The 26,734-nt window shown below is 37.4% G+C and overlaps 1 protein-coding gene across 1 annotated transcript in view; it reads right to left on the reverse strand.

Annotated features, from left to right (window-relative positions):
- ppp2r5eb (protein phosphatase 2, regulatory subunit B', epsilon isoform b) overlaps positions 1-22,984 on the reverse strand; it is a gene marked incomplete in the record, with an annotated part of 60,425 nt that extends 37,441 nt beyond the window's left edge. Inside the window, 2 exon segments of the mRNA XM_062440553.1 lie at positions 9,103-9,266; positions 22,890-22,984. Of these exon segments, the coding sequence (XP_062296537.1) occupies positions 9,103-9,266; positions 22,890-22,918 (193 nt within the window).
- Positions 22,985-26,734: the final 3,750 nt, after the last annotated feature.

Consider the following 26,734-nt stretch of genomic DNA (forward strand, 5'->3'; position numbering starts at 1 on the left):
GAGAAAGAGAGAGAGAGAGAGTGTGGGGTTGGAAAAATGTAAAGAGACACCTCGTGGATCGGGTTTCCCCTGAGAGGTGGACGTTGGTAGGGGAGGGGAAGACGAGGCGGCCGGCGTGTTGGTGGGCTTCATTGGCCGGGCGGAGACCAGAGGAAGCCGCAGAATGAGGCGGGGGGGGGGACTGTGCATCATTGTACATCTCAGTCTCGCTTTCTTTCTATTTTTTACTCCGCTCTCTCTCTGTCTCTATCCGGCTGCCCAGGGAGGTCAGACACAGATCAGTCCTCCTACATGAGGTGGACGTGTGCCTTGAGGAACCAAATTCAGCTTGGAGGAAAAAAAACAAAAAACGCTGTCAGCCGCAGGAAGATTTGGCCTACATTAGCTCCGGGGGTTTACTGTTGACATTCGATATGTGCTCCAGCAGACTGTGTTTGTCATGTTTTTTACCCTCTCCGATTTATGCCGCCGCCTGTCATAAGAGGAAAAGGAAGAGGAGGAGGAGGAGGGGGGGGGGGGGGGGGGGGTTGACTCGAGTCTGAGGCATCACAACAGCGACCGTCACAGTGTGGCAGGAGAGGAGAGCGACCTCCACATGAGCCGGGATGGAAATAATAATCTCACTACAGGAGCAGCATTCATTCACAAATATATATCTATTTACTGTCGACACATGGCAGCTGGTTGATGTCAAACACCACCTGGTACTAGACTAAAAAAGGTGTAAAACTATTTGGTAAGTGTCCTTTTTCCTCTGTAAATAGATGTTAAACAAGAGATTGTTGTGTATTTGTGGATTTGACTGGAATATTTGGTAAAAAATGTTGTGATATTTGATTCTGTCCATATCGCCCAGCCCTAACTCTGCATGTATATAAAGTTGGGAGACATTAAAGACACACATTTAAATCATTTTAAAGTGTATTCGTGGATTTGACTGCCGTAGTTTTTTCTTTTCTTTTTATTTTAAGTTTGCATCTACTATTTTTTTCTGTAAGTATTGTACATTCACATAAATTTAGGAGACTTTAGAGATATATTTAAATAACTTCTTTAAAGTTAAAGTCTATTGGTCAAGAATCACTGGATACTACATTTCCCATAATGCAACCAACAGCATGTTACTGTTTCTACTGTTTTTACAAGTTGAGCGTCACTACTTCAGTCACTACTGAAACTTTAAAGAAAAACTTGTGTGTTCTTCCTTTGTGTGAAGTTTTCTGTGTAATGATTGAGGCGCTGTAGCAAAACCAGAATAAAGACACTGAAAAAAAGATGGCTGGTGATTTGTGGTCATTTTGCATCATGCACAGGAGGCTGAAAATGAGGTGATATGTTGAAAAGAAGAGCAAATGATTTGAATTATTATTAAAGTCAGATTGGTGCAGATTGCTATAAAAGTTCTGGCAGTTTTTCATATTTTAACAAGGCTTAAATTTAAAATATGCATGTCATATGTCATTTGTTAATGGATACTAATTAAAGCTTAATCAGGACATTTTAAAATCCAAATGAAAGAACAGAACTTCCTTTTTTTTTCTCCTTCTCATTAGTATATTGACAAAATGTAATGTACTTTAAACAGTGGCACCATTCATAGCAAACACTGTGACAAATACTGTGTAAACATGGCTGCTCTTTCATCATCTCATCCTGAATAAAACCATTCAAGGAAATGTATATAATAGACGTCTGTGTCCGAATGATAAGAAGTAATTAATTTAACAGATGGATGTTAAGATAGATTTAAAGCAACATGCATGACTGATTCTTAGTCTATTTGTGTCTTATATTATCTTGACTAAGGTTGCAAATAAAGCTTATCTCCATATTTCCATTATCGATTAATGCTGCTGATCGCAGGTTTTGTCTGAAAAAATATAAAAATATATTACGTTTCCTATCAAAGATGAGAAAGAAAAAACAAACCCATGTTCACATTTATAAAGCTTAAAGTACTGAAAAATGATAATCTGAGTTTATTTTGAAATCACTAACTAACTGAATAACTCACTAATCACTTACATCTAATTTAAATGTTTCAGTGCTCCTTATATGTATGAGTGGCATCTTCAAATTGCATGTTTTGTATATAAAAATATATTATGTTTCTTATGAAAGACGACAAAGAAAAAAGACCAACCCCCAATCCTAAAGCTTCAAGTAAAGTATTTAAAAATGACAATATGTTTACTTTGTGATCACTACCTAACTGAATAACTCTCTAATCACTACTGATATCTACTTTATAATGTTTCAGTGATCTTTATACATGTATGAGTGACAATGACAAAAGGTATGAATGGACAGATTCCTGGACGAGGAGGAGTCGCTGCCTGACAGGAACCGTCTCCTTCCTCCCCCCTCCTCTTCTTCCTCTCCTTCCTCTGCCACAGAACATTAAAACGGGACTGCTAATCCTTCCTCCAGGTTTCCCGCCAGCCTCGTCACTACTGTTCACCTCTCCCTCTCTTTCTCTCCCTCTCTCTCTCTCTGTTTGTTCCGCCCTTGTTCGACCTCCTTTAAGCCAACGTCTCTGTGGATACACTTAATGAAGCTTGAACTATGTGGCAAAACTGTCACATCTATATGTAAATTAGATTATATAATCCTGTACGTATATATTTATAATCTGAATGTTAAAATCTCTGCATAGTGTGTTTTTCGTGAAGGGCGGACGAATCGAGGTCGATGTGCTGTTGCCATGCCGACACTGGTGGTAACCAGGAAGCTAGCAGATCATATTTCCTGCCCTCTTCTTAATAATGTATATTATTTTCTAGAGACGAGGTAATGCTTCTAATTTCTATTTTAATTCTTCAGTAATTTGAGTATTTGGCTTATTTAAAAAACCTATTAAGCTTTTCACCATAAAAAAAGTTATCTTGTGTATTTCTATTGTTTTCTTTACTGTAAAAACGTACCACTTTTTGTAACGAATTATTGTTTTTAGTAATTTTTTTAACACGTATTTGTCAAACAATTGTGGGTTCCAGCTTCTCAAATGTGAAGATTTTATGGTTTTCTTTGTCTTATGTGATAGTTAACAAAAATAACTTTGTGTTATGGGCTGTTGATCTGACAAAAGGTGACATTTAAAGACATAAACTTGGGCTGTGGGTGTTTTTAAACTACTTCTTTGAAATTTTACAGACATAACGAAAACAATTCTTAGTTGCAACCCCTATATTAATTTCCAATGATGAATGATGATTAGAAAGAAGGAAACAAAAGAAAATCACTGCAGAGAACATGTTGTTGTTGGAAGGGGAATATTTGTCGAAGTTCACTCTACTCAGAAAAAGCTGATGATTAATGGCAGCTTGTGGGAGAATTCACACTCCGCTGCTTAGCCAATCACTGCTCCGTAAAACAACACACACACACACACACACACTACACTCCTGCCAAACCTCTGTGGGCTGTTCAGTTTAATTACATACCTGTTGTATATTATTCAAAAGGTTAGTTTCAGACATCATGAAACCAATTGTGTGTGTGAGCGCATACAGTGTTGAGCGTGTTTCTGCACGTTCACTACTCTCAACCCACGAGTCCCTTTTAGTGTAACAACACACTATCAAAGCTAATTTACACACTTTTTAAATATAAACTTTAAATCATTTGTTGTGTGAAATGGTTGAAAACACACACCTGGATTTAATTAGGAGATTTATCTTGACCTTTCTTTTATAAATAATTATTCAAGAAAATCCACTCAGGTAAATCACTATCTGTTAAACTTTGGGCGTGGCTTTGGCTTTAAAATGACATTCCTCAAGTGTGCGTCATTATTTTTTTTTTTCACCCAGGGATACCCTTGAGGAAACTGCGCCCTACTCCTCTCCTTCCTTCAAAAAAAAAAAAGGAAAAACATGTCTAGGAATGAGCTGCACTGCCAACGACAGGATTTATGTAATCCACTGTGCCTTACCAAGACCCTGCATGTCATTTTAGGCTCAAGTCTGACCTGTGACGATGACTAATATGAGATGATGAGTACGAGGAGAAGAGGAGAGGGAGAGGGAGGAGGAGGATGAGGGTGGGGAGGATAAGATTTAATTTGTGCATCCTGATGATGATGATGTGCTTTCACTGCCTGTTAATAAGAAGCACTGAGGATACAGCTGCCCAGATATACTGTACGCCCACCTCTGCTGTAGTGAACCTCGGGGGCAAAAGGTTACTACCACTGGCAGATTATGGAAATGGAGAGGAAGAAACGCAGCAAGGAAGTAGAAAAAAAAAATGAATATAAAAATGTGCATCCCAATGAGAAAAGGGTTAAAGGTGTTTGTGTTGAGTTGTGGCCTGAAATTGTAAATTATATAACAGAGAAATCATATCCGCAGTGCCTTTAACTTTTATAAAAAGTAAAGAGTTTAGTAGTAGTGATTTTCTGTTATTTATGTCCTGTTATGATACTGAATATTAAACATGGTCGAAGCTCTGAAACTTAAAAATAATAATAAGCAATCATTTGCTCTATAACCCTGGTTGCTAAGGCTGTTGCTAAGGTTTTCCCGTGGGTAGTTTGCGTTGCTTACTCTCGTATTTACGACGAGTTTCAGCCTCAAACATATACAGATGCAGCGTTTCCCCCCATATTCATAAGTCTGAGTGCTGCAGCTAAAATTTGACACGATCATTAAAATCAATGGGCTACTAATGATTTTAAGTTAAACTGTGTGAGGATTATAACAGCCGACATTGATAAGTATGATTAATTACATTTGGCGGTACAATTTTGAGCAGTATTTTAGTATTTATAGTTACAGACGTCTTTTATGCAATGTGTGGCTGTAGCTGCTGTAACCAAGAAGGTCCTGGGAAGGATCAATAAAGTATCCATCCATCCATCCATCCATCCATCCATCCATCCAGTTATTAGGGAGGGCGGCCTTAAAGACACAGGAGCTAAAACGGCCTGTTTTTAGACAGATGTTGAACTGAGTGGCTGCTTAAAAGGGCCAGTATAAGATGAATAAGAAGTTTTTATGAATTGTAAATCATGTGACGATGACTAATATGAGATGATGAGTACGAGGAGAAGGAGAAAGAGGAGGAAAGGGAGAGGGAGGAGGAGGATGAGGGTGGGTAGTAGAGCTCCAGATTTTAAAAAAAAAAGAAAAAAAGAGAGATACCTGTTGTATTCCTGTCTCTATTATACAAAAAGCATCCCTCAAAAGTCATGTAGCAGTGGCTTCAAATGAACGTATACATCTAGGGAGTATTTACAGAAAACATCCCTGACACTGTACAGCAAAAAAAAAAAAAAGCTATATGATCTAAAAATGGGAAGTAAAATGCAGCCTGGAGGTAAAAAAACAAACAAAACAAAAATAGAATCGCCATCAAACTAAATAGAAATACACCGTCTATATATCGCCTGACCTCTTTCTTTCTCTGATCGCTGGTGTAAAACACTCCCAAATGGGTTGAGCCTTGGGGCGGCCTCAGAGACTGCCAGCCAGTTAATAAAATACAGTGCTGGCCGATACACATCTCCCTGGCAGTTATATAATGCCGGGAGATTAGAGGTAGGAGAGCATGTCAGTAAAAAAAAAAGAGAAAGAGAAAGAGAGAGAGAGAAAGAGAGAGAGGGAGAGGGAGAGAAATCTGTGACAAAAGGCAGCCATTGTGTGGCCCGTACCTGAAGGCAACGCATTTGTTACGGTCATCCGAGGTTGGCTCTGTCTCTATTAAATAATTCAATTTGACCGGTTGATGATTTAACACGGGGGCTTTTTGGCATTCGTCACAGGGAGCCCGCTGTTTATCTCACGGCTTAAAAGTTCACAACAGACGAGCGGAGGAAGAGGAAGAACTTAATCCTTGTTCTTCCACTTGGTTTACGTGGACATATATGGGAGAAGGAGGGGAGGCTCAGGAGGTTAGACGAGTCGTCTTGTGACTAGACTAGAAAGGTATCTTTATCCGAATGCGGGGAAATAGATGAGACGATACAGCTACGGGATGTTATATGCTTTCATTTATAAAGCAGGAAAGCATCTGTATTGTACGTGTGTTTACAGTATGAGCTCATCCAATGCTTTACAGACCAGCCTCTCAATCTAACATGTGCTTTGTTTAACTTCACTTTACATATTGTTCATATTCGGACTCATAATTAGTCTCTACATCGATTCACATTCATCAGTTGTTAATAAATGGTGGATTAATCCTTAATGAAGCTCAATATAATCACTATTTTATGGTCCAGGAGAACATTTTTATAGAATATGAAGAATACAACAACATGTTTGAATGCTGATTTTTGATTTCTGTAATAAACACAAGTCAAATTTGTACATTTACATATACAAATGTGTATGAGCTGCAAAAAAAAGGATTCATTTTTTTCTATTTTTGTAATCTGTGGAACACATAAGGAAAAATCTACCTGGAAGAAATGTGTATAGGGTGTTTTCACAGCTCCCAAATGTTAAAATGGGTCAAATTTGACCCTAAACAGTATGTAAAAGGGTTAAAGAGAAAATAAAGGGTCCCTATTTCCTTTTTATGGTGTTTATTTCCGTCTAATCTCACTGTAATCCCTCACAAACATTTATTTTTCACTGTGACTCCTTTACCACTGAAACTTTTTCTGAGAATTTTTAACACCTTAATAGTTTAGGTAATGCTGCTTTCTCTTACTTCTTTACAAGAGAAAGTGAATATATATATATATATAAATATGACAAATGTAAAATATGTAAATGACCAAGAGAAGATGTTATAATTCTGTTTGTGTGCAGATTAACACAAAACTAGGTACAACATGTTCACTTATGAGCTGCACAAAGCCTTTTACTCTATTATATTTAATATGTTTGTTGTTATTTAAATATTGTATATTTATTTGTAATCATGTGTCAACGTTAGTAATCTTCTGTGCTGCTTTGGCGATACAGATTTGTATTCTGATCTGTCATGTCATCTGTCAATACAGCTTAGTTGAATTTGCTAGCTGTTACACACACACACACACACACACACACACACACACACACACACACACACACACACACACACACACACACACACACACACACACACACACACACACACACACACACACACACACACACACACACACACACACACACACACACACACACACACACACACTCTCTGAGATGACAGACGACACACTCCGCCCCTCTCTGAGGTGGCGTCTCGGCCTGAGAAGGAATCAGGAAGTACTTTTTTTTTTTTTTTTTGGTGAACTCCGGCCAGTCTGTGGGTCCGTCTGGTTTCTGTCCGGCAGCATTCCTGCCGTCACCATCGTACCACGCTGCCGCTGCTGTATTTACACAGCGCAACACGCACGACTGCATAACACACACACCACCTAAATCACTGTGAGTTAGTACGGTAAATAAACTTCATACGCTGGCACTCCTTCACTAACAAGAATCAACATATTCATCATGTCAGAAAAGTTACCGCCAAACTTCAAGTCCTCTAAACAATGAAGAAAACATGCAGTCACATTAAATCTGGGTTAAAATCTGTTTAAACTAATCTATTTCTGGTTCAGTAGGCTCCAATCTGTAGGTCAAATACATCCAATGGGGCTCGAGATGATGACCAGGATCAGAGAAGATTTAAAAACTCAACATTTCTGTAACATTTGCTTTATTCTCTTATTAAATACTGACTAGTTTAAACTTTTTATGCCTGCCTGAAAGAAGGAAAATCACTCCTTTAATTCATATTATACTAAACATGTGATGACCGGGCCCCAGAGTAGTTATTACTTTGCTATTCTAGGCACTTTTTTAATTTAAAATTCACTGAAAAACAGCTAACAACCGGAGCTCTATCTATTCTTTCAGAGCTGTATGAGCCTTTAGAAGAGCTACATATCAAGATTAACTGAACATTTAGATAAGACTTCTTCTCTCCTGCAGCGTGTGACGGCAGCACTGACCTGCTCCGTGTGATGATCTACCTGTTCGGGCACGTCGCTGACAAGCCGAGGGGGACGGAAACAATAACAAGAGCTCGAGACGGAGCGAGTCCAACCAGACTCCGGACTGAGCGAGGCGGGAAAAAGAGCTAACTCCAGTTCTTTTTTTTTAGCACTCCCAGTTACAAGTGCACCAAGTTTATTTTATAATGATTTCACAACAGTGGGCTTAAGATTTCATGAGTGACAGCGAGACGGAGAGAAAAACAGAGGCTGACACTCTGAGAGAGAGAGAGACAGGATGACATGTTTAAAGACCAAGTGGAGGAAAGGTGAAGCAGGATGTTGACACCATGAGGAGTACATGGAAGGACAGAAGCAAGGGTCGTTGTTTTTTTTGGGGGGGGGAATTACACAATCCTCAGCCGATATTGCATATTTTATCACAACATTTATACTTTGGTTGGTCCATCTTTGTTATGCCACTTTTTAACAACACAATTAGGTTGAATCTTGAGGAGAAAATGATGCACAAATATCTATAATATTTATATTTGCGTGCATATTGCATCTTTACATCATTACTTCATTTGGATGCTGCTCAAACTTAGTTGAAGTAGTGCAGGTGTCTTGTTCTGCAAGTCTGGAGTCAATACCTTTCAGGCTCTACTGAGACACCTGATGTATACATTCATCTGTGGGCTGAATTATTCTTTATTTATCCTAGACTACGAGTCTGTAATACAGTTGTTGTTGTTGATGATGCTGCAAAAATCTCATTGTGTAAATATTTTGTGATATTCATCCCTACAATATTGTCAGAATATCGATCGAGGTATTTGGTCAAAAATATTGTGAGACTTGATTCTACCCACATTGTCCAACCCTACTTGAATGTAATGTATTTATGGGACAATCCAAATGATTTTTCAGGCCATTATAGAGGATATAAATCAATGTTTCTGATGTGAAAGCAACTTTAAAATGGGTCAAATTTGACAAGAACAACAGGAGGGTTAATGCAGGAGTCTCAAGTTAAACCTTTCTGATCGGAGTCTGAGAATCCAAGCAAAAGTGGATTCGAACAGGTTGATTAGTGTAAGTGTTTGGTTAAGTTATTACCCCACAGACCCTACAATACACACACACTCTTACACACACACACACACACACACACACACACTTACCCTTGAGCAGCGGCAAGGGCGTGAGCTCTATGGGTTTGCCCTGAGAGCGGAACTGGGATGAACTCTGCGACCGCTTCTGCTTGGCCTTCCTGACAGACTTCCGTGAAAATCCGTCCACTTTGTCCACAGATGGAGATGTGGTGGCTGCCGAGGACATAGCCCTGCTGGAGGAGGAGACAACCTGTTAACACCTTTATCATCATCATCATCGCCATCATCGTCATCACATCACATCAGACATGAGTTCAGAGCAAACTGAGGGCTGCAGCATACGGACAGTTCAACTACTGTGTATTTTTTCCAGGTATAAAATACTTTAAACTGGAGTTATTACTACATATTTAATAACTGCAGACTTAAGAGTAATTCATGGAAAATAAGAGTTTCCTCTGCAGCAGAATTTAGGTCAAACTGTGACACAGAAACACAAAGTAATGAACAGTGCAGCATTTTAACCGTTAATGAGCTGTTAAAGTCTGTAAAATGATACAAAAATTACACATTCACATTAAATTAACACATTTCTTAATTGATTATTTAATCTAACCAACAGTCAAAACATGACTTAAGAAATTAAATTGAGAAAATGAAGCTGATTCTCACATTTGTGAAGCTTTAACGAGCAAGTTAATTAATTTTCAAGTTATTTTGTTAAAACCATGAATCACCATCTCAGCGTTTTCCTCTCAAAAGACAAGAAGCAAATATAAACTCATTTGGTTATTTATTCATTAAAGCTTTTACTTGGTGTTGATTAATTAATGTATAATAAAATAAATACACAGTAAAACTAATACATTTAAAGACAGAAATCAGCTGTGCTCAGAGAGGAAACATCATCATTTAAGTGCCTACAAATCCTTTTAAGTTTTAAGGAAACTGAACGGCAATAAAAATATCTTTTAAAATCACTATAAAAGTCAAATAAGAGCTGACATCAGAGTCTTCTGTATGAGAGGTTTAATTTATCATCTGAAAGCACTGAAAGACTCATTTAAGTGCCTGTAATCAAGGCCATCTTGATTAAAGTGTGAAGCTTTCAACTGGTGGTCAGATTTGGGTGAATTGTGCTTTTTTTCCCTCTATTTTACAGCCTGAAAATGAATTAATTAATCAAGAATGACCAGATTAATTAATCTTTTTAACAGTAATCATGCAGCCTGAAGGCATTAAGTTTCATTCTTGGTATTAAATTCATAAAAAAAGAAGAAAAAGTGAGAGTAAACAACAACAACAACATCCCCGCTGACTATTTTAGCTTCATATCAGTTCACCTTCCTGCTGCAAGAGTTATATTACAGTGCCACATAAAACCTGAGCAACAGAAGCAGACAGCCTCATTTTCTCAGCATGAGAGACTTACACACACGCACACACACACCTTATACCTGCCGACCATCACACACACACACACACACACACACACACACACACACACACACACACACACACACACACACACACACACACACACACACACACACACACACACACACACACACACACACACACACACACACACACACACACACACACACACACACACACACACACACACACACACACACACACACACACACACACACACACACACAGACAGACAGACAGAAAACACCACCGTCTGCCCACAACAATAGAGCTGGTTCTGCGGTTTGCGAGCCTTTCGCCACAGTGGGAGGAAGTCGAGGAAAAAGTCCACTGCTGTGTGTTTGCTGCTGATTACGTCTAAAAAAAAAAAAAACTTCTAAACAAACAGGCGGCAACAACACAGACACACACACACACACACACACACACACACACACACAGACACAGACAGACACGCACACAGACACACACACACAGACAACCACAGAAGAAGTCACACTTTTCACTTGCACGCCGACCACACCCGCCAGGAAATGTTCAGTAAAAATCAAAAAAGTAGAGTTTTTTTTTTTTTTTTGCTACAAGGAGACACGAACTACCATTCTTACATCGTTAACGCTATCAGGACTGAGTCTGTAAAATCTGATGAAACAGCTTTTACACATTATTATCATCAGTATTATTTATTACATGTCAGAAAACAGTGAAAAACACCTCTTACGTATTAAAACCTCTCATTTATGTCGACTTATAGCCAAGAAACTGAAACATATATAGTTAATTTTCACTTAAGACGAAGAAAAGAAAAAAAAAAAAAAAAAAGATTCGAGAAGCTGGAACAACATTTTCTTGCATATTTTTCCTTGAAAAGTGCCCAAAACAATGATTCAATTATCAGAATAGCTGTTGAATAGTTAAATGCCAATTAGAAAATTGATGATGCATTGCATTTATACAGTTTAGCATGCAAACGCTTTGTGTGATGTTAAGATGTTTAGTCACTTTTCTCACATTAAGATGAATAAAATCTAACTTTTAACAGAGTCAGACCAATAAATATTTAAAATGAATATCAGCGAGGTCATTTAAAGTCTTGCCATTACATAAAAGTTTAGTTTTTAAGCTATAAATGTCTGTTAATGTCCCACTCAGTTTATCTAAACTCTTTAAAAAACTATTTTAAGGAATCTTTTAAAAAACTTTTACACAAAAACTGGCTTTAAATTCTCAGTACTGAGTCTAAACTGAAGCTTAAAGGTCAGTCTACTGTGTGTCTGTAACCATGTGAAACCGCCCAGTTTCACTCCCAATATAAACCAGACGTTGCGCCGTTTCCATAGCAACGACTTCACATACTTTCACTTTTTAACTCACTCAATTTGTCGCATTTTTAAATATGAATGATGATAGTGAGACTGGTGAGAGTGAGTTAAAGTGCTACAGGTGCAGTTTGAGTATCGATGAAAACATTAAAAATAATTAGAGGGTGGATCCTTTCTTTCCTCCATCCATCCAAAAACTCTGACTTTTGCTACGAGCTGATTGGCTGCTCCTTAAACGATCAAACCAGCCACCACTTTACACCGCTGTAACTTTGCGGCGGCTAATCTGAAGATCGGTGGTTTCGATCCTGAGATACTTAACTCCAAATTAGTCCCGAAGGCTTCGTCAGTGTGTGTGTGTGTGTGTGTGTGTGTGTGTGTGTGTGTGTGTGTGTGTGTGTGTGTGTGATGAGCATTAAGATTGGCAGCTTGCATGACAGCCTCTCCCATCACTGTATGACTGAATGAATGTTGGCCCTACAAAAGGAGCTGTAAAATTACCTGTTTTATATTCTAACCTCGTCATTAAAGTCATTAAAATTCATACACCAGGTATTTGTGGAAGATATATTTAACTCTTATTAAACATGACTAAAAATACTGGCGTCAATATCAGAATGAGTCACTTGCTTTTATATTATCTCAGTTTCTTTTTTGATCTTTGAAGTCGAGTTTCTTATTAAACTTTCTTTTTTTGTTTAATTTTTACTTTAGTTTTGTCTTTTTTTTATCTATTTTAACCAATTTTTGTTTTTTACTCCAACTTTTAATAAACTTTTTCTCTCCTTCTGTCTTATTTTTATGTATTTTTCTTATTTATTTCACTGTATTTTATTTTCACTGGTCTCATTTTTTTTGTTGCTTTTTTTCTTTATAATTTGTGCTTTCATCAGTTTTTCCATTCCTTTCTTTCTTTTCCCTTTTTTTATTCCTATTATTCATGTCATCACTTGTTCTGCCTAATTTCAGCTTGTCAGTCAACTGTGAATCACTTTGAACTATAATAACCTGCATATAAAAAGTGCTAAATAAACAAAGTCTGATTGATTCTTTCAATGTTATTGATCTCTTATTTTCCATTTGGAGTAATTTAGCTGCCAATGTGTTTATCTTCTATTGAAGTCTTACTCAAATTAAATGTTTACTGACACATAAACAACAACAACAACAACAACAGGTAACACTGTCGTCAGGAGAGGAGAAAAAACAGACTCGCTCAGCTGTGCGACATCAAAGCCTGAGAAGAGAGGAGTTAGAGCGGCGGCTCAATCATCGAGTAATAAGATGTGAATGAAGCGCTGCGAGCCGTTTTCCTCTCTGATGCTCCGTCAAAGTCACACAGACAAGTCAGAGAGTACGAGAGAGAGTATGTCCACCAGGCCTGCAACACACACACACACACACACACACACACACACACACACACACACACACACACACACACACACACACACACACACACACACACACACACACACACACACACACACACACACACACACACACACACACACACACACACACACACACACACACACACACACACACACACACACACACACACACACACACACGAGGACGTCATCCTGCCTGCCTGAGGATGTGTGCAGCAGTGAAACCCTTTACAAGCTATCTGATGCCGCACACAGCTGATCGTCTATCATCGTTCACACACTGCAGATTTAAAAAGGTGATTCATGATTTCTGGGCAGCAGCAGCATCATCATCATCAGCTTCATCAGCTGGCGTGTGTCCGTCTGAGGTTTAGAGATTATCGCGGCGTTGATGCAACACGACTACAAGTGGAAGGAGATAATAATCAAGACTGATGACTGTGATTAATACGTAGAGTTTCAATTTCATGTTAATCTCCGTTTCCGACTAAATAAACATTAATGTGAACTATTAAGTGTCATTTATGCACATTTGCATCACGGTTTCATTACTGGTAATACTCTACAAGCTACTGCCAGCGACACATGACAGCGCTACAGCCACTAGGACTGGATAGAAGCATTGATTTTCCAATGAATCACGATTTATATTTGAATAATCTATAATCAATACTTAAAATCCAGAAGCAGATCTTTGCATTTGGCCCTTTACTCTTATTTTCTTTCCATTCTTACTCAACTATTTTTGACATGTGGGCCTAAAAATATAGATTTGCCCCAAAAAAGGCTTATTTTACACAACTTTAAATAAAAAATTGTGTAAAATGAGCATTTTTTCTTTGAATATAGTCAAGGAAACAACAGTGTTGCTCACTTGTTGACTGCTGTAATCAACTGAGAAGCACTTTATGTAAAAATGACTATTTATCTGATGTGATTTAATCAAGAATTACATCAAAATTAATCGATTCTGGTTCTTTGTGACTCAAAAACACTCTGAATGGAGATGTCAGTGATGATATCCAGCCTTAAAAAACATCCACAGGTTTGTTATTAGTCACATTGTTTAGTTTCCAGGTCGGATCGTATTCAGTGAGGCTCCTCAGGAAGGAGATTAGAGAGAGAGAAAGTTAGCGTGGTGTAGTTTTTCTCTTTTAAGTCCCTTCTTTAAAAACATACTTTTATCAGAGAGCGATTTGAGTTTTAAATTTCCTTGAATTGCTTTTATCTCCTTTTAATGATGAACAATGAATAACCGTCATCCTTTAAGTAATGTGCTTTTATTTCTTTATTTCCTTTTCTGTTTGCAACTACTTAATATCTCACACTGCACTGTAACTTTTTATTCTCTTGTTTTTATCCGTCTTACTCGATTTTAGCCTAATTTTGCTTCCGATTTAACACTTTTTAATCATATTTAAACGTCTTTTTTTATTGTCACGTGTCGCTTTTATAACCTGTATTGATGCATTTTATATTTTAATGCAAAGTTGAAATATGATATAAAAAATAAATTTGCCTTGCCTTGACGTAAATTCAGCGTCAGACTCACTGGAAACCTTTTTTCATTCAGTGTATTCGCGCTGAAGATCGAAATCCAATCATCACATCCATCAATTTTCGATTTATGAATCAAATTCGTGACACTCCTGTTTACACACAAAAAATCTCTGGACAGCTACACAACAACAACAACAACAACAGATCCAGACTCTCGTGACCAAATAAAAAAAAAAAAACCTCCAAATTACACATACATGACGAGAAAGAGCGAGAGAGGCTCGGTCATGTGCCAACACACGGGCTTCATTGTCTTCTCTTTTCATAAGCACACAGCTGTTAATGATCCATCTGTGTGATCCAGCGCCTTCTGTCTGGCATCAGTATCGTTACCGAGGGGTGAGAAAATTCCTCCAGCTCAACCACAACGATCTGTCTCGTGTATGTGTGTGTGTGTGTGTGTGTGTGTGTGTGTGTGTGTGTGTGTGTGTGTGTGTGTGTGTGTGTGTGTGTGTGTGTGTGTGTGTGTGTGTGTGTGTGTGTGTGTGTGTGTGTGTGTGTGTGTGTGTGTGTGTGTGTGTGTGTGTGTGTGTGTGTGTGTGGCTGCTAGGTTTAACTTCTGCACCAACCGCTCAGACGAATAACTCGATATTACAATAAATAAATAAATAAATATAAATTCTAGTGGGGGATTTTAAGAGTGTCGGTGTGTGTGACGTAAAAAAACCCAAAATAATAAGCATAAAATTTAAATTTCCTGTCCGGGTTCGACTGTTTTGCCTTTCAAACTTGGACGCAGGACTCTATTCAAATGTCATACAAATACAAAGTGAGTACCAGCAGCATCTCTCAGGCTTATCAGGTGTAACAGAGTAAACACAACAACTCAAAAAAAAAAAAAAAAAAAAAGGAAAAGAAGTTGCAAGTTGACACCTCGACACCTGTTCACCTGTTTTTCTGCTATCTGCTTCGTAGAGACACACAAGTGAGCCGAGGCTTCTGAAATCACCTTCGCTCAGAGATTATCCTCCGGCTCCTGGCTGGCGGCTTATTGTTGGGCAGAAAAAAGAAGCTCTGACGTATAAACTCCTGACATCTTACTGACAATCACGTTTCACTCCTGTAAAAATAAAGATATCCAAACTGACTGAAACAGCAACTGCTAAAAAAAAATATTCAATAAAGTTTCACTCACAGACTAAAAAGGTTTGTTTGTTTGTCACTAATCTGAAATACAGGATGTAAAGATAGACGAGGCATAAAGGATCAGTAGATTAATCCATCAGCAGACTATATCGATAAATGGTTTTATACATTTTAGAGCAAAGGGAACATGAAGCTGCTTTAGACTCTCTGACAGAAGCCTATAAAAGGGAATTTTTAGAGCTGCAATTAGCAATTATTTTCATTCTCAATTAATCTGAGTTATGTTTAAGATTCACTGACGATTAGAGGTCAGTAAATATTGAAAACATTTTCATTTCCCAGAGCCAAAGCTCATGTCATCAAATGTCTTGTTTTGTCTGATAAACAGTTCAAAATAATACAAAAAATATTCAGTTTATTATCATTTATGACAAAGAAAGAATCACATCAGCAAAAAAATGTTTTGCTTTAATTGTTACAGTTCAAATTTCTGTTGAACTAATTTTAAATAAAAATAAAAAAACTTCCCTTTGTTATCATGTATAGCAAAGAAAAAACATCAAATTCTCATCATAAACTTACATTAGCAAAAGTTTTGGATTTTGTGCTTTTAAAAATTAAATTTTTTTTAATAGATTATCAAATTGTTGCCGTTTAATTTTCTGTTGATCAACTAATGCAATTGTTTGCATTTTTAAAAATATGTTGTTGTTTTTTAAATCTTCAGTTTATTATCTCGTATGACAAAGAAAAGCATCAAATACTGGTTTTTTTTTTGCTTTTAAGAAAATTATAAAAATGCTTGCCGTTTAATTTTCTGTTGGTCGACTAATCAACTAATGTTTTAATTTTAAAAAAAACCCAAAATCAGTCGGTTGATTAAATGAGAAAATAAACAGAAAGCATTACTGTAAATAATCATTAATCAGCAGCTGTAATATCATACAGAGTGTAAAAAGCCCCTTTAGGAGATAAATGTGTGATTTTAGTTTCTTTTTTACGAGGCTGACGTCCAACACCACATCCCAACGCAACTCTCCATCTCTGCAAAGATGACTAATACAGCGAGTCGGCTTCATTCATCCGGCTCAAACCCACTCTGTGTCTGCAGCAGCATTTTTATTTAGGAAGCATCTGGGAAGTTCAACCTCTCGATAAGGAAAAAAGATCCATCATCTGTAAACCGACTCTCCGCCTGCTTCATCGCCGACGGCAACACGATGAACATATTCAAACTACAACCACTCCTGCCTCTGAGAAATCTGGGGTTGGTTCAAGCTTCACTTACCTTTGCGAAGGGGCACTGGAGTCCCCATGTACAACCATCAGTCCCTTACTGTCTATCTCGCTCTCTCTCTCTTTCACGCTCGTTCTCCGACTAGCCGGCTAATGGCGAAAACACTCCAGTGACACAACAACACACACACACACACACACACACACACACAAAGGAGAAGAGGGGCAGAGCAAGACTACGGCGGCTGGTCAGGCGTATGGCACAGAGGCACCAAAGCCATTCCCCTCCCATGCCTCTTACATAAGAGACCAGATGACATCTAAACAGGCTCAGGGAGAGAGAGACAGAGAGAGAGAGAGAGAGAGAGAGAGAGAGAGAGAGAGAGAGAGAGAGAGAGAGAGAGAGGGTGGGATTAAAAGAACAAGGAGGAAGGAGAGAGAGAGGAGGGGGAGAGGAGGAGAGGAGAGCAACAGGGAGAGCAACAGAAAGGGAGGAAGAGGAGGGAGGGGAGGGAGCTGCTGTTTGACAGGAAGTCAACAAATAGGCAGAGCGAAAAGCAGCCGAAGTGAGGGAACAAAATGCAACACACACACACACATATACACACAGGAGGTATGAAAAAAAGGAGGCTGGTAGGGAAAAGCTCGAGGATCCCGTTTGAGGTCTGAAGCCAAAAGAAACCACAAAACATCGCTGCACCTCTGACTCAACTTCAGGCGTCACTAATGCTTCCTTTAATTTTATAGTTTTATCTAAATTCAGGTAAATTCGGGTGTAAATCTGCAGGAAAACTAAATTAATGTGATAGTTTTATCTAAATTCAGGTAAATTCAGGTGTAAATCTGCAGGAAAACTACTTTAATGTCCAATATGATGGACGAGCAGGTGGAGGCTGAATCCTAATTTCTCTCTAAACTAGAACAAAGAAATAAGATTCAGAAGATGCAGCCTGATATAAAGTCTAATAATACATCACAATAAATCTAAAAAACAAAGGAGAAATTTGTAGATATTATGAGCTACAATTAAGAATATTTTTAATACTGATTAATTTTGACCATCAGTCAATTGAATGAGTTGGTTTTTAACGAGCAAGCATTACTTTTTTCATTAAAACTTATCAATCTTCAGCTTATTTTCATTCTTAAAAGCGACAAAAATGGAAAACATTCACATTACAGCAGCTGGATTTGGTGCTACTTGACTAAATCACTTAATTAATGCATCTTACAGCTTTATATATTTATTGTTTTCATTACCAACTGTTACACGTTAGTTAAAAGATTGATATTTAACGTCTGAGTAATAGCAGAGCGGTGTTACACTCCATCGATCAGAATCAATACAAGCAACTACAAAAAGGTCTTTAAGTTAGAGCTGCAGCTATTGATCAGCTCATCTTCTGTTTACTTAATTAACGGATTAACTGTTGCTCTGTGACAAGCCAGAAAATACTGAAAAATATCCTTAGCAGTTATTTAAAGTCCAAGCTGACATCTTTACATCTTTTATTGTCCCAAAAAAATCATCTGAAACCTAAAAATATTGAGTTTTTTTAGATTATAACAGTAAGAAAACTTGCAAATAATCCATTTTGATCAGCTGGAAGCACCGAATCATTTCAGTGCTTATAAACTGATTTAATATTCAGCATCTCTGTGGTTTACATTCACAACAAGAGGAGCTACAAAGCATTATTCCTGATGATGTAACACAAGAAGTTATAAAAAAATAAATATATAATACAACACTGCTACAAAATTCTCCTCCCAACACGTTTAAAAGTATACATTTAATGACTTTTAAGAGCTTTTTAAAACATATTTTCAGGTTTTTCAAGTTAGTACTAAATGCAGAAAAGTGTCACATGTGACTGTTGTACTCAAATATAAATATAATATATGAGACATATAATAATACAAAATAAGGATTTTACTGTTGTAGTGAGTTGAAATGGAGCTGAAGTCATTTATATAGGACAGCAGCTAATGATTAGTTTCATTATAGTTCCAACTGCTGATTACTTTAATTAATATATTGATTAGTTGGTTTATGTAAAATAATCAGAAAATAGTGATAATAATGAAAAAATAACATAAACCAAACAAATATAATTACGCTTACATCCAATTTTATGCTTTAACTCCTATAATTTCAGACACGTTAAGACATTTTTAGACCTCAAAAACTAAATTTAAAGACATTTTAAGACTCTTTAAGGATCCGCGGGGACCCTGCAAAAGAAATTGGTGTGATTAATTCATGAGAAAGATCGAGAACATATGAACTCGGCGACTTTTATACACACACAGTCACACACAGTCACACACACTGATAAGAAAGGAGGCGGTTACTACACCATAAACACAGGAGACTTTGGATGTTGGACACACTGCCACAGCAAATACCATCACACACAAACACTCCTGTATAATGTATAAAAAGGCCACACCTGATCTCAGGTATGCTGCTGCTGTCATTCACACGTAAACAGACAACCACTCTTCACACTCGCTCTTCTCTCATCATCTATCTCTCTACTAGTGTGATTAGCAGCGGTGGTGGTGGTGGTGTTAAATATCTTAAAATACACACTTCACTAGATGTTTTAAACAAAGCTACATAAGACAAACAAGTCGGCGGCATATTTAAAGAGTTGGCAGTTTGTCAGACACATTATCTTAGTCAGAGTCAAAGTTCAAATCAGATTATCGCCACATGTTAAAAGCAGTTGGCTTCAATTGACGAGAAACTTGTCTAAGGCCAGATTCGAAATGGGCTTTTTTTTTTTTTTTTAAACCCCTGTGAGGATTAAAATATAAGCAAACCAGCACGTAAACAAGGATGTGCTGGTGTACTGTTACTACCGTGGTGATGCTTTCTCATCATGATTTCAATACAACTATCTCTACTACTGTCATCAATTGTGGTTTTCATCGTTAACACCCAGCAAAGCTTCTTCCTTCATTAGTTTCCTTTTTAGTCACAAGCAACCTGTCAAAGTCCAGTATATCTGTTACTGTGTTATCTGTCTTTTAAAAATGTGTTTAGCTGGTAACACCAAGCAGACGGTACTTACTACAAAGAAAGTAATCATCAGTTTCATCAGGAAAAGAGACACTGAGATGCATTTAAAGTGATCTCCAGACTGTCTTAAACTTTGAACCACAACTACCTCTTTTTTAAACCGTTTCTGATGCAAAAAGTCTCAATAAAGCTGAAATCAATTATCAATTTCATCACGAAAAATCCTTAAAATTCCCAAAATATGAATGGGTGCAAATCTCAAGAGACACTGAGATGCATTTAAACTGATTTACAGTCAATTGTTTTAAACCTTAAATAACAACCAACTCTTGTTTTTACAGAGTTTAAACTGTTGCTGATGGTATTACTAATGCAAAAGTCCCAATAAAGCTGAAATCAATGATCAATTTCATCCAGGAAAATCATCAAATTCCCAAAATATGAATAAGTGTGAATCTCAAGAGAAACCAAGATGCATTTAAAGTGATTTCCAGTCAACGGTCTTCAACTTTAAACCACAACTACCTCTTATTTAAACTATTCCTGACTGTGTTACTACTGTAAAAGTCCCAATAAAGCTGCGACATACAGTGAACAACATCCAAAGCAACCAAAGGGAATTCCATCTTACTATATATTTTAGCACTGATTGTCGGATTTCAGAAAAACGTCGTCAATTATCGTGATAATACCGATTACTGAGATATTTTTACCTACAATAATAATAATAATAATAATACGATAATGCACAACCCCCGAGCCACACATTTTTAACAGTTGGCTTCACTTGAGTGGGGGGAAAAAAAAAAAGCTAAACTTGTCTCAAGCCTGATTCACAGGGCTTTCCCCCCCCCAAACCCCCTCCATATGAGGATTAAACATCAGCATTTACTCTTTTTTTTTTTTTTTTTTTTTTTAAAGCAAACCTGCCCCAATGCTTTTCCTGACATCAGCTCAGCCTGGAAAGATCAGCCACTAAGCCACCACCTAAGCCAAATAATACACAATACAGATTATATCCATTTACGATGCAATACGGGACACTTGATGTCAAATATTTACTGTTATCCAACGCTGGAAAGTAATTAAGTACAATTATGTATGTCACATATAATAAAAATATGAGTCAGATCGACCAAACCTCTATTTTTATTTTAACACTTTGACTACATTTTGCTGCTAATACTTGAGTAGGATTTTTCATACAAGACATTTGACTTGTAATGGAGTGTTTTTACATTGTTGTATCGGCACTTTTAACTAAATAAATGATCTGAATACCTCTTCCAGCACTGCAGTTATAAGCAAAAGTAGCTAAACCACCACCTAAACCAGATTACACACAATACAGATTATATCCATTTAAATGCAGTACGGGACACTTAACGTTTCATATTTAGCGTTAATCCAAAGCTGGAAAGTAACCGAAATACTGTAAGTACAATTATGTGTGTCATATATAATTATATATCAGTCTACTTCTATTTTAACACTTTAACATTTTGCTGCTAATACTTATGTATTTCTATTTGATTTTTCATGCAGGACAAAAGTAGCTAAACCACCACCTAAGCCAAATGACACACAATACAGATTATATCCATTTAAATGCAATCTGGGACGTATTTACTGTTATCTAATGGTGGAAAGTAACCAAGTGCATTTACTTTAATACTGTAAGCACAATTATGAATGTCATACATAATTAAAATATCAGTCTACTTTTGTTTTAACACTTTTAACTACATTTTGCTGCCAACCTGGAACTGTGCAATACACACAGTGCCTTAACATTTTAATATATTTAGTGTTTATATTGTGTACTTACTTTTTTATGCTCAGGGGTTCACCAAGTTAATTGTGTTGTTATGCTGTCCACAGTAGCACAATGACAATAAAACTTCTTATGTATTATACTTGAATGGGGCTTTTTTCCAAGCAGGACTTTTAACATGTAATTGAGCATTTTTAACATTGTCGTATTGGCACTTAAGTAAATAAATGATCTTAATACTTCTTCCAGCACTGCAGTTATAATAAACAGACAATACGGGTTATATCCATTTAAATCCAATACAGGACATATTTACTATTATCCAATGGTGGAAAGTAACCGTGCACATTTACTCAAATACTGTAAGCACAGTTATGAATGTCATATATAATAAAAATATCAGTCTACTTTCGTTTTAACACTAACTTCATTTTTCTGCAGGACTTTTTACATGTAATTGAGCATTTTTACATTTTCGTATTGGCACTTTTTAACTAAATAAATTATCTTAATATTTCTTCCAGCATTGCAGTTATAATTACAAGTAAACCATCAGCTCCATAAACTCACAAATCAACGTGGTTTCTTTAGGGGGGTAAAACTGGCTTTAGTTGTCCATGTTGGGGCCTGAACATTCAAAAAAAAACTTGACAGCCGCGTTAAGCTAGCTGGGTTAGCATCGTTAGCTTCCCTCCTCCTCCACCTCCTCTTCCTCCCTCCTCCTCCCGATTATAACCGTTACAAAGCGTCTGAATAATAATCAACGCATATTATCGGTAGCGCTACGTGTCTATACAAAGCACCAAAAAACACTTTAATATCACTAACAAGCAAACAAAAAGGGTCAAAAAAATATTAGCATTAGTAGCTAACACGGAGCTAGCCCTTGTTAGCTTAGCATCAAACACACACACAACAGCCGATATATGTACAATAATAATGACATAAATAGAAAAGCATATGCTTCAGTATGTTGCTCATTTTTTTAAACATGTGTTGCTAAATAGAGATAACGTTACCTGGGCGGGTTAGTGCGGTCACCCATCATATCCCAGATGTAAATACAGTAGGTGCTAATGCTGCTACCGCTACTGCTACCCTTTAGCTTAGCTGAGCTCGGCCCGGTGTAACGGTTAAACTGGTGACCGTGTAATCTGGTGACTTCCTTTAAAAAAATAAATAATAAAAGCCTTCGTAGTTTCTTAAAAATACATACTCATGTGTGAGTTAATGTGTAAGTTTAGTTGTGTTTATTTACACCCTCTTGTAATGTTATATTAAAGACATGTTTAAAGAAAGTCATCAGTTAAAACGGTCACCAGTTTAACCGTAACACCGGCCCCCCTCCAGTAGAAGCTACTCCCCGACTCGTTCGAAGCCGGTGTTACGGTTTAACTGGCCACCGTGTTATCTGGTGGCTTTCCCCTTCAAAAAAAGCCATAATAGTTTCTTAAAAATACATACTCATCTGTTTTTTAATATCTAAGTTCAGTTGTGTTAATTTGAAACCCTCTTGCAACATTATCTCTTTTTAAAATGTCACCAGTTTAACCGTAACACACTGGCTTGCTATAGCTCCCGACCTGCTGTTACGGTTTAACTGGTCACCGTGTTATATGGTGACTTCCCCTTAAAAAACCCTTTGTAGTTTAATCTGTGTTTTAATTCAATATCTTAAAAGTATCTAAGCATTTATGTAAATTCAGACGACTCATTTCAAACCTCTTCTTACGTTATCTTTAAAATAAACGTTAAAGAAAGCCACCAAATAACACAGTCACCAGTTAAACCATAACACCTCTGATGAGGGCTGGAGGGAGAGACAACACACTGTCCCCTGCAGCAGCCTGAACACAGAGCAATGGTTGTAGGTTGTTGTAGTAGGTTTGGTCGCTTTACTTTACCTTGATCCTCTGTGGGTTTCACAACGGGAGACGGCGGCGAGGAGTTATCCTAATATGTGGTGGGGGGGTTTTGGGGGGGGGGAGTAGAGTAGAGGAGGAGGAGGTGGAGGGTTGCACAGTGAGGCTACCTCCAGCTCGGTGTGGATAGCCTCTCCTAGAAGCAGCAGCAGGCAGCAGTAGTAGTAATGGTTGTAGTGGTGGTTGCAGGAAAATCTCGGCCCAGCCTGAAAGAAGCAGCAGCCAAAAAAAAAAAAAAACCCCACGAGTAGTGCCTGCTTTTTTTTTCCTCTTTCCCAATAAAAAAAAAACCTCCTCTCTCTTAAACTCCCATTAAGAGACAAAAACACGGCTCCAGCAGCTCAACGCAATTACATTCCTGTTACTGCTTCGATTGCTTCGTCTTCAAACCCCCCCCTTAAAAAAAATGTGTGTGTGTGTGTGTGTTTTCCTCCGCTCGGTTGTTTCTTCTTTTCACCCCTTTTGTCAACACACACTGCTCTGCTTCGGCTTGGCGGACACACCACGGCACACATAACACGGGAGACGGGTTCAAGAGCGACGTACGGACGCTGATTGGCTGCGTGGTGCAAGTCGCGCTTTCTGATTGGCTGAGTTGTCCTATGCGAGCGTTCTGATTGGCTGAGAGGAAACGTCAATCATAGCGGCGATGGATTCTCAGAAAATGAAGCTCTTCTCTTCCCCCCGCCGCTTCTCACTCCTCCTGAATCCGTCGGTTAGGTGGAGGAGTAGGAGGAGGAGGAGGAGGAGGAAGAGGAGGAGAAAAGGAGAAAGGAAAGAGAAGAGAAGAGTACAGTCTCTCTCTCACCCTCCCTCTCTCCCTCTCTCTCTCTCTTTCTCTCTTTACGCCACACAGCGTGCAGGAATGAGGCTAAACCTGTCTGCAACCCTTTTTTTTCATTTTAGCTTCGCATTCACACCCCCAGCTGCACTAGTTTTATTATTCGCTGTGCTCTTGTTTTGGATTTCAATGCAAAAAAAATGCAGGAAAGAGAGTTACATAACTATAGTATATAGGTCTACTATGAATATAGCTAATGCTGGACCACGTGGGTGTACATATGGAGGGAGGGGTGAAGGGTGGGCAACTTATTCCCATCCAGTGTTTCCACATGGGACCAGGAGTGTAAAGTATCTAAAGTACATTTACTCAAAATACTGTACTTAAAGGACAAGTTCACAATTTTTCAAGTTTGTCCTAATAAAAAGCAGACAGGCTCAAATGAACATTTAAAGCTGTTTATCTTGGTGTAATCATTCCTCCTGTTCATACTGACCATTAGAAGATCCCTTCATTATGCACTTAAAATTTAAATTATTTATAGACACTTTAGATGTTGTCCTCCATCACTTTACATTGAAAGCACATTTTATGTAATTTATTGTCTATTGTATGTCTGTTATTGATGAGCCAAAGACAATTTTCCATTTCTTTTAATTGTCTGTGTGAACAGGAGGTATGATTACAGAGCAGTATTACAAAAATAGAGAGTTGTTTTCAATATTTCCCCATTTTTTTAACCCAGTAACCTCAAACCAAAAGCGGAAAGTAATTATTTAACTACAGTTTTGAGGAACTTTACTGTAGTATTTCCTTTTATTGCTAGTTTCTACTTCCCCTCCACTACATCTCAGAGGTAAATATTGTACTTTTCTACTCCACTACATTTATTTGACAGCTTTAGTTACTTTTCAGATGAAGATTTGACACAGTGGATAATATAACAAGCTTTTAAAATACAACACATTGTTAAAGATGAAACCAGTAAAGCAGTGTGTAGTCAGGCTCACATCTCAGATGTCTATGAGTTGTTAACAGCTCCACCAAATAGTGATTTTTTTCCCTCTAAACTTCTCACATGGTTTCATTTCAATAAATGTTCAAATGATCATCTCACCACCCCTCACATGTATCTGCTGACCCTTTGGAGGGGCCCCACCCCTAGGTTGGGAACCACTGGACTAAACTAGCTAACTGTATATAAAGTAGTGTAAACTAGCTCCACCTCCAGCAGCTACAACAGTAACATGCTGCTCTAACACTGATGCTTCACTATTAATAATCTAATGATGTCATAATAATAATATATCAGTCAGAGGACCAAACCACTACTTTTACTGTAATACTGCATACTACATCTCTCATAATACTGCAGTACTTTTACTGTAATACTGCATACTACATCTCTCATAATACTGCAGTACTTTTACTGTAATACTGCATACTACATCACTCATAATACTGCAGTACTTTTACTGTAATACTGCATACTACATCACTCATAATACTGCAGTACTTTTACTGTAATACTGCATACTACATCACCCATAATACTGCAGTACTTTAACTGTAATACTGCATACTACATCGCTCATAATAATTTAATAAAGCTTTTGGTTCTGTCTCCTCTGGTCTTCTTTTTTATTAATATAATTTGTCAAATTTAAAACCAGAGGCACAATAATGAAAAAATGTACAATTGTAAAAATGATCACAACCCACCTAACATAATTTTTTCTTGTCCAAAATAAAGAAAACATCCAATTGGGCAGAAAACCAACCAACACTTTTCCTTTCACCCACTCAGCTGTAGCAGCCCACAGTTCTCTAAATGCTTTAAATGTCTAAACACTTTTTTGTGATGGTCTTTCTATTTTTCTTTCAATTTTTTATGCTCCAGTTTTGCTAAAAAAAATAAACATATTTTGTTATGAAATTTCTTCTGGTTGCAGTGGTGGAAGAATTATTCAGATCCTATATTAAAAAATCTGATTTAAGTCAAAAGTACATTAATATTATCAGAAGGTATGAAAGTAACTCACTCATATAATACTTAATGCATTTGAATTATTATTACTGATGTATTAACATGTAAATAGCATTTTAACCATATAGATGTCTGCATCTTTTTACCCATTTTCATAGAGTTGGTTGGTTTAAT

The sequence above is a fragment of the Scomber scombrus genome, chromosome 19, assembly GCF_963691925.1.
Source record: "Scomber scombrus chromosome 19, fScoSco1.1, whole genome shotgun sequence".
In the NCBI taxonomy this organism is placed as follows: Eukaryota; Metazoa; Chordata; class Actinopteri; order Scombriformes; family Scombridae; genus Scomber; species Scomber scombrus.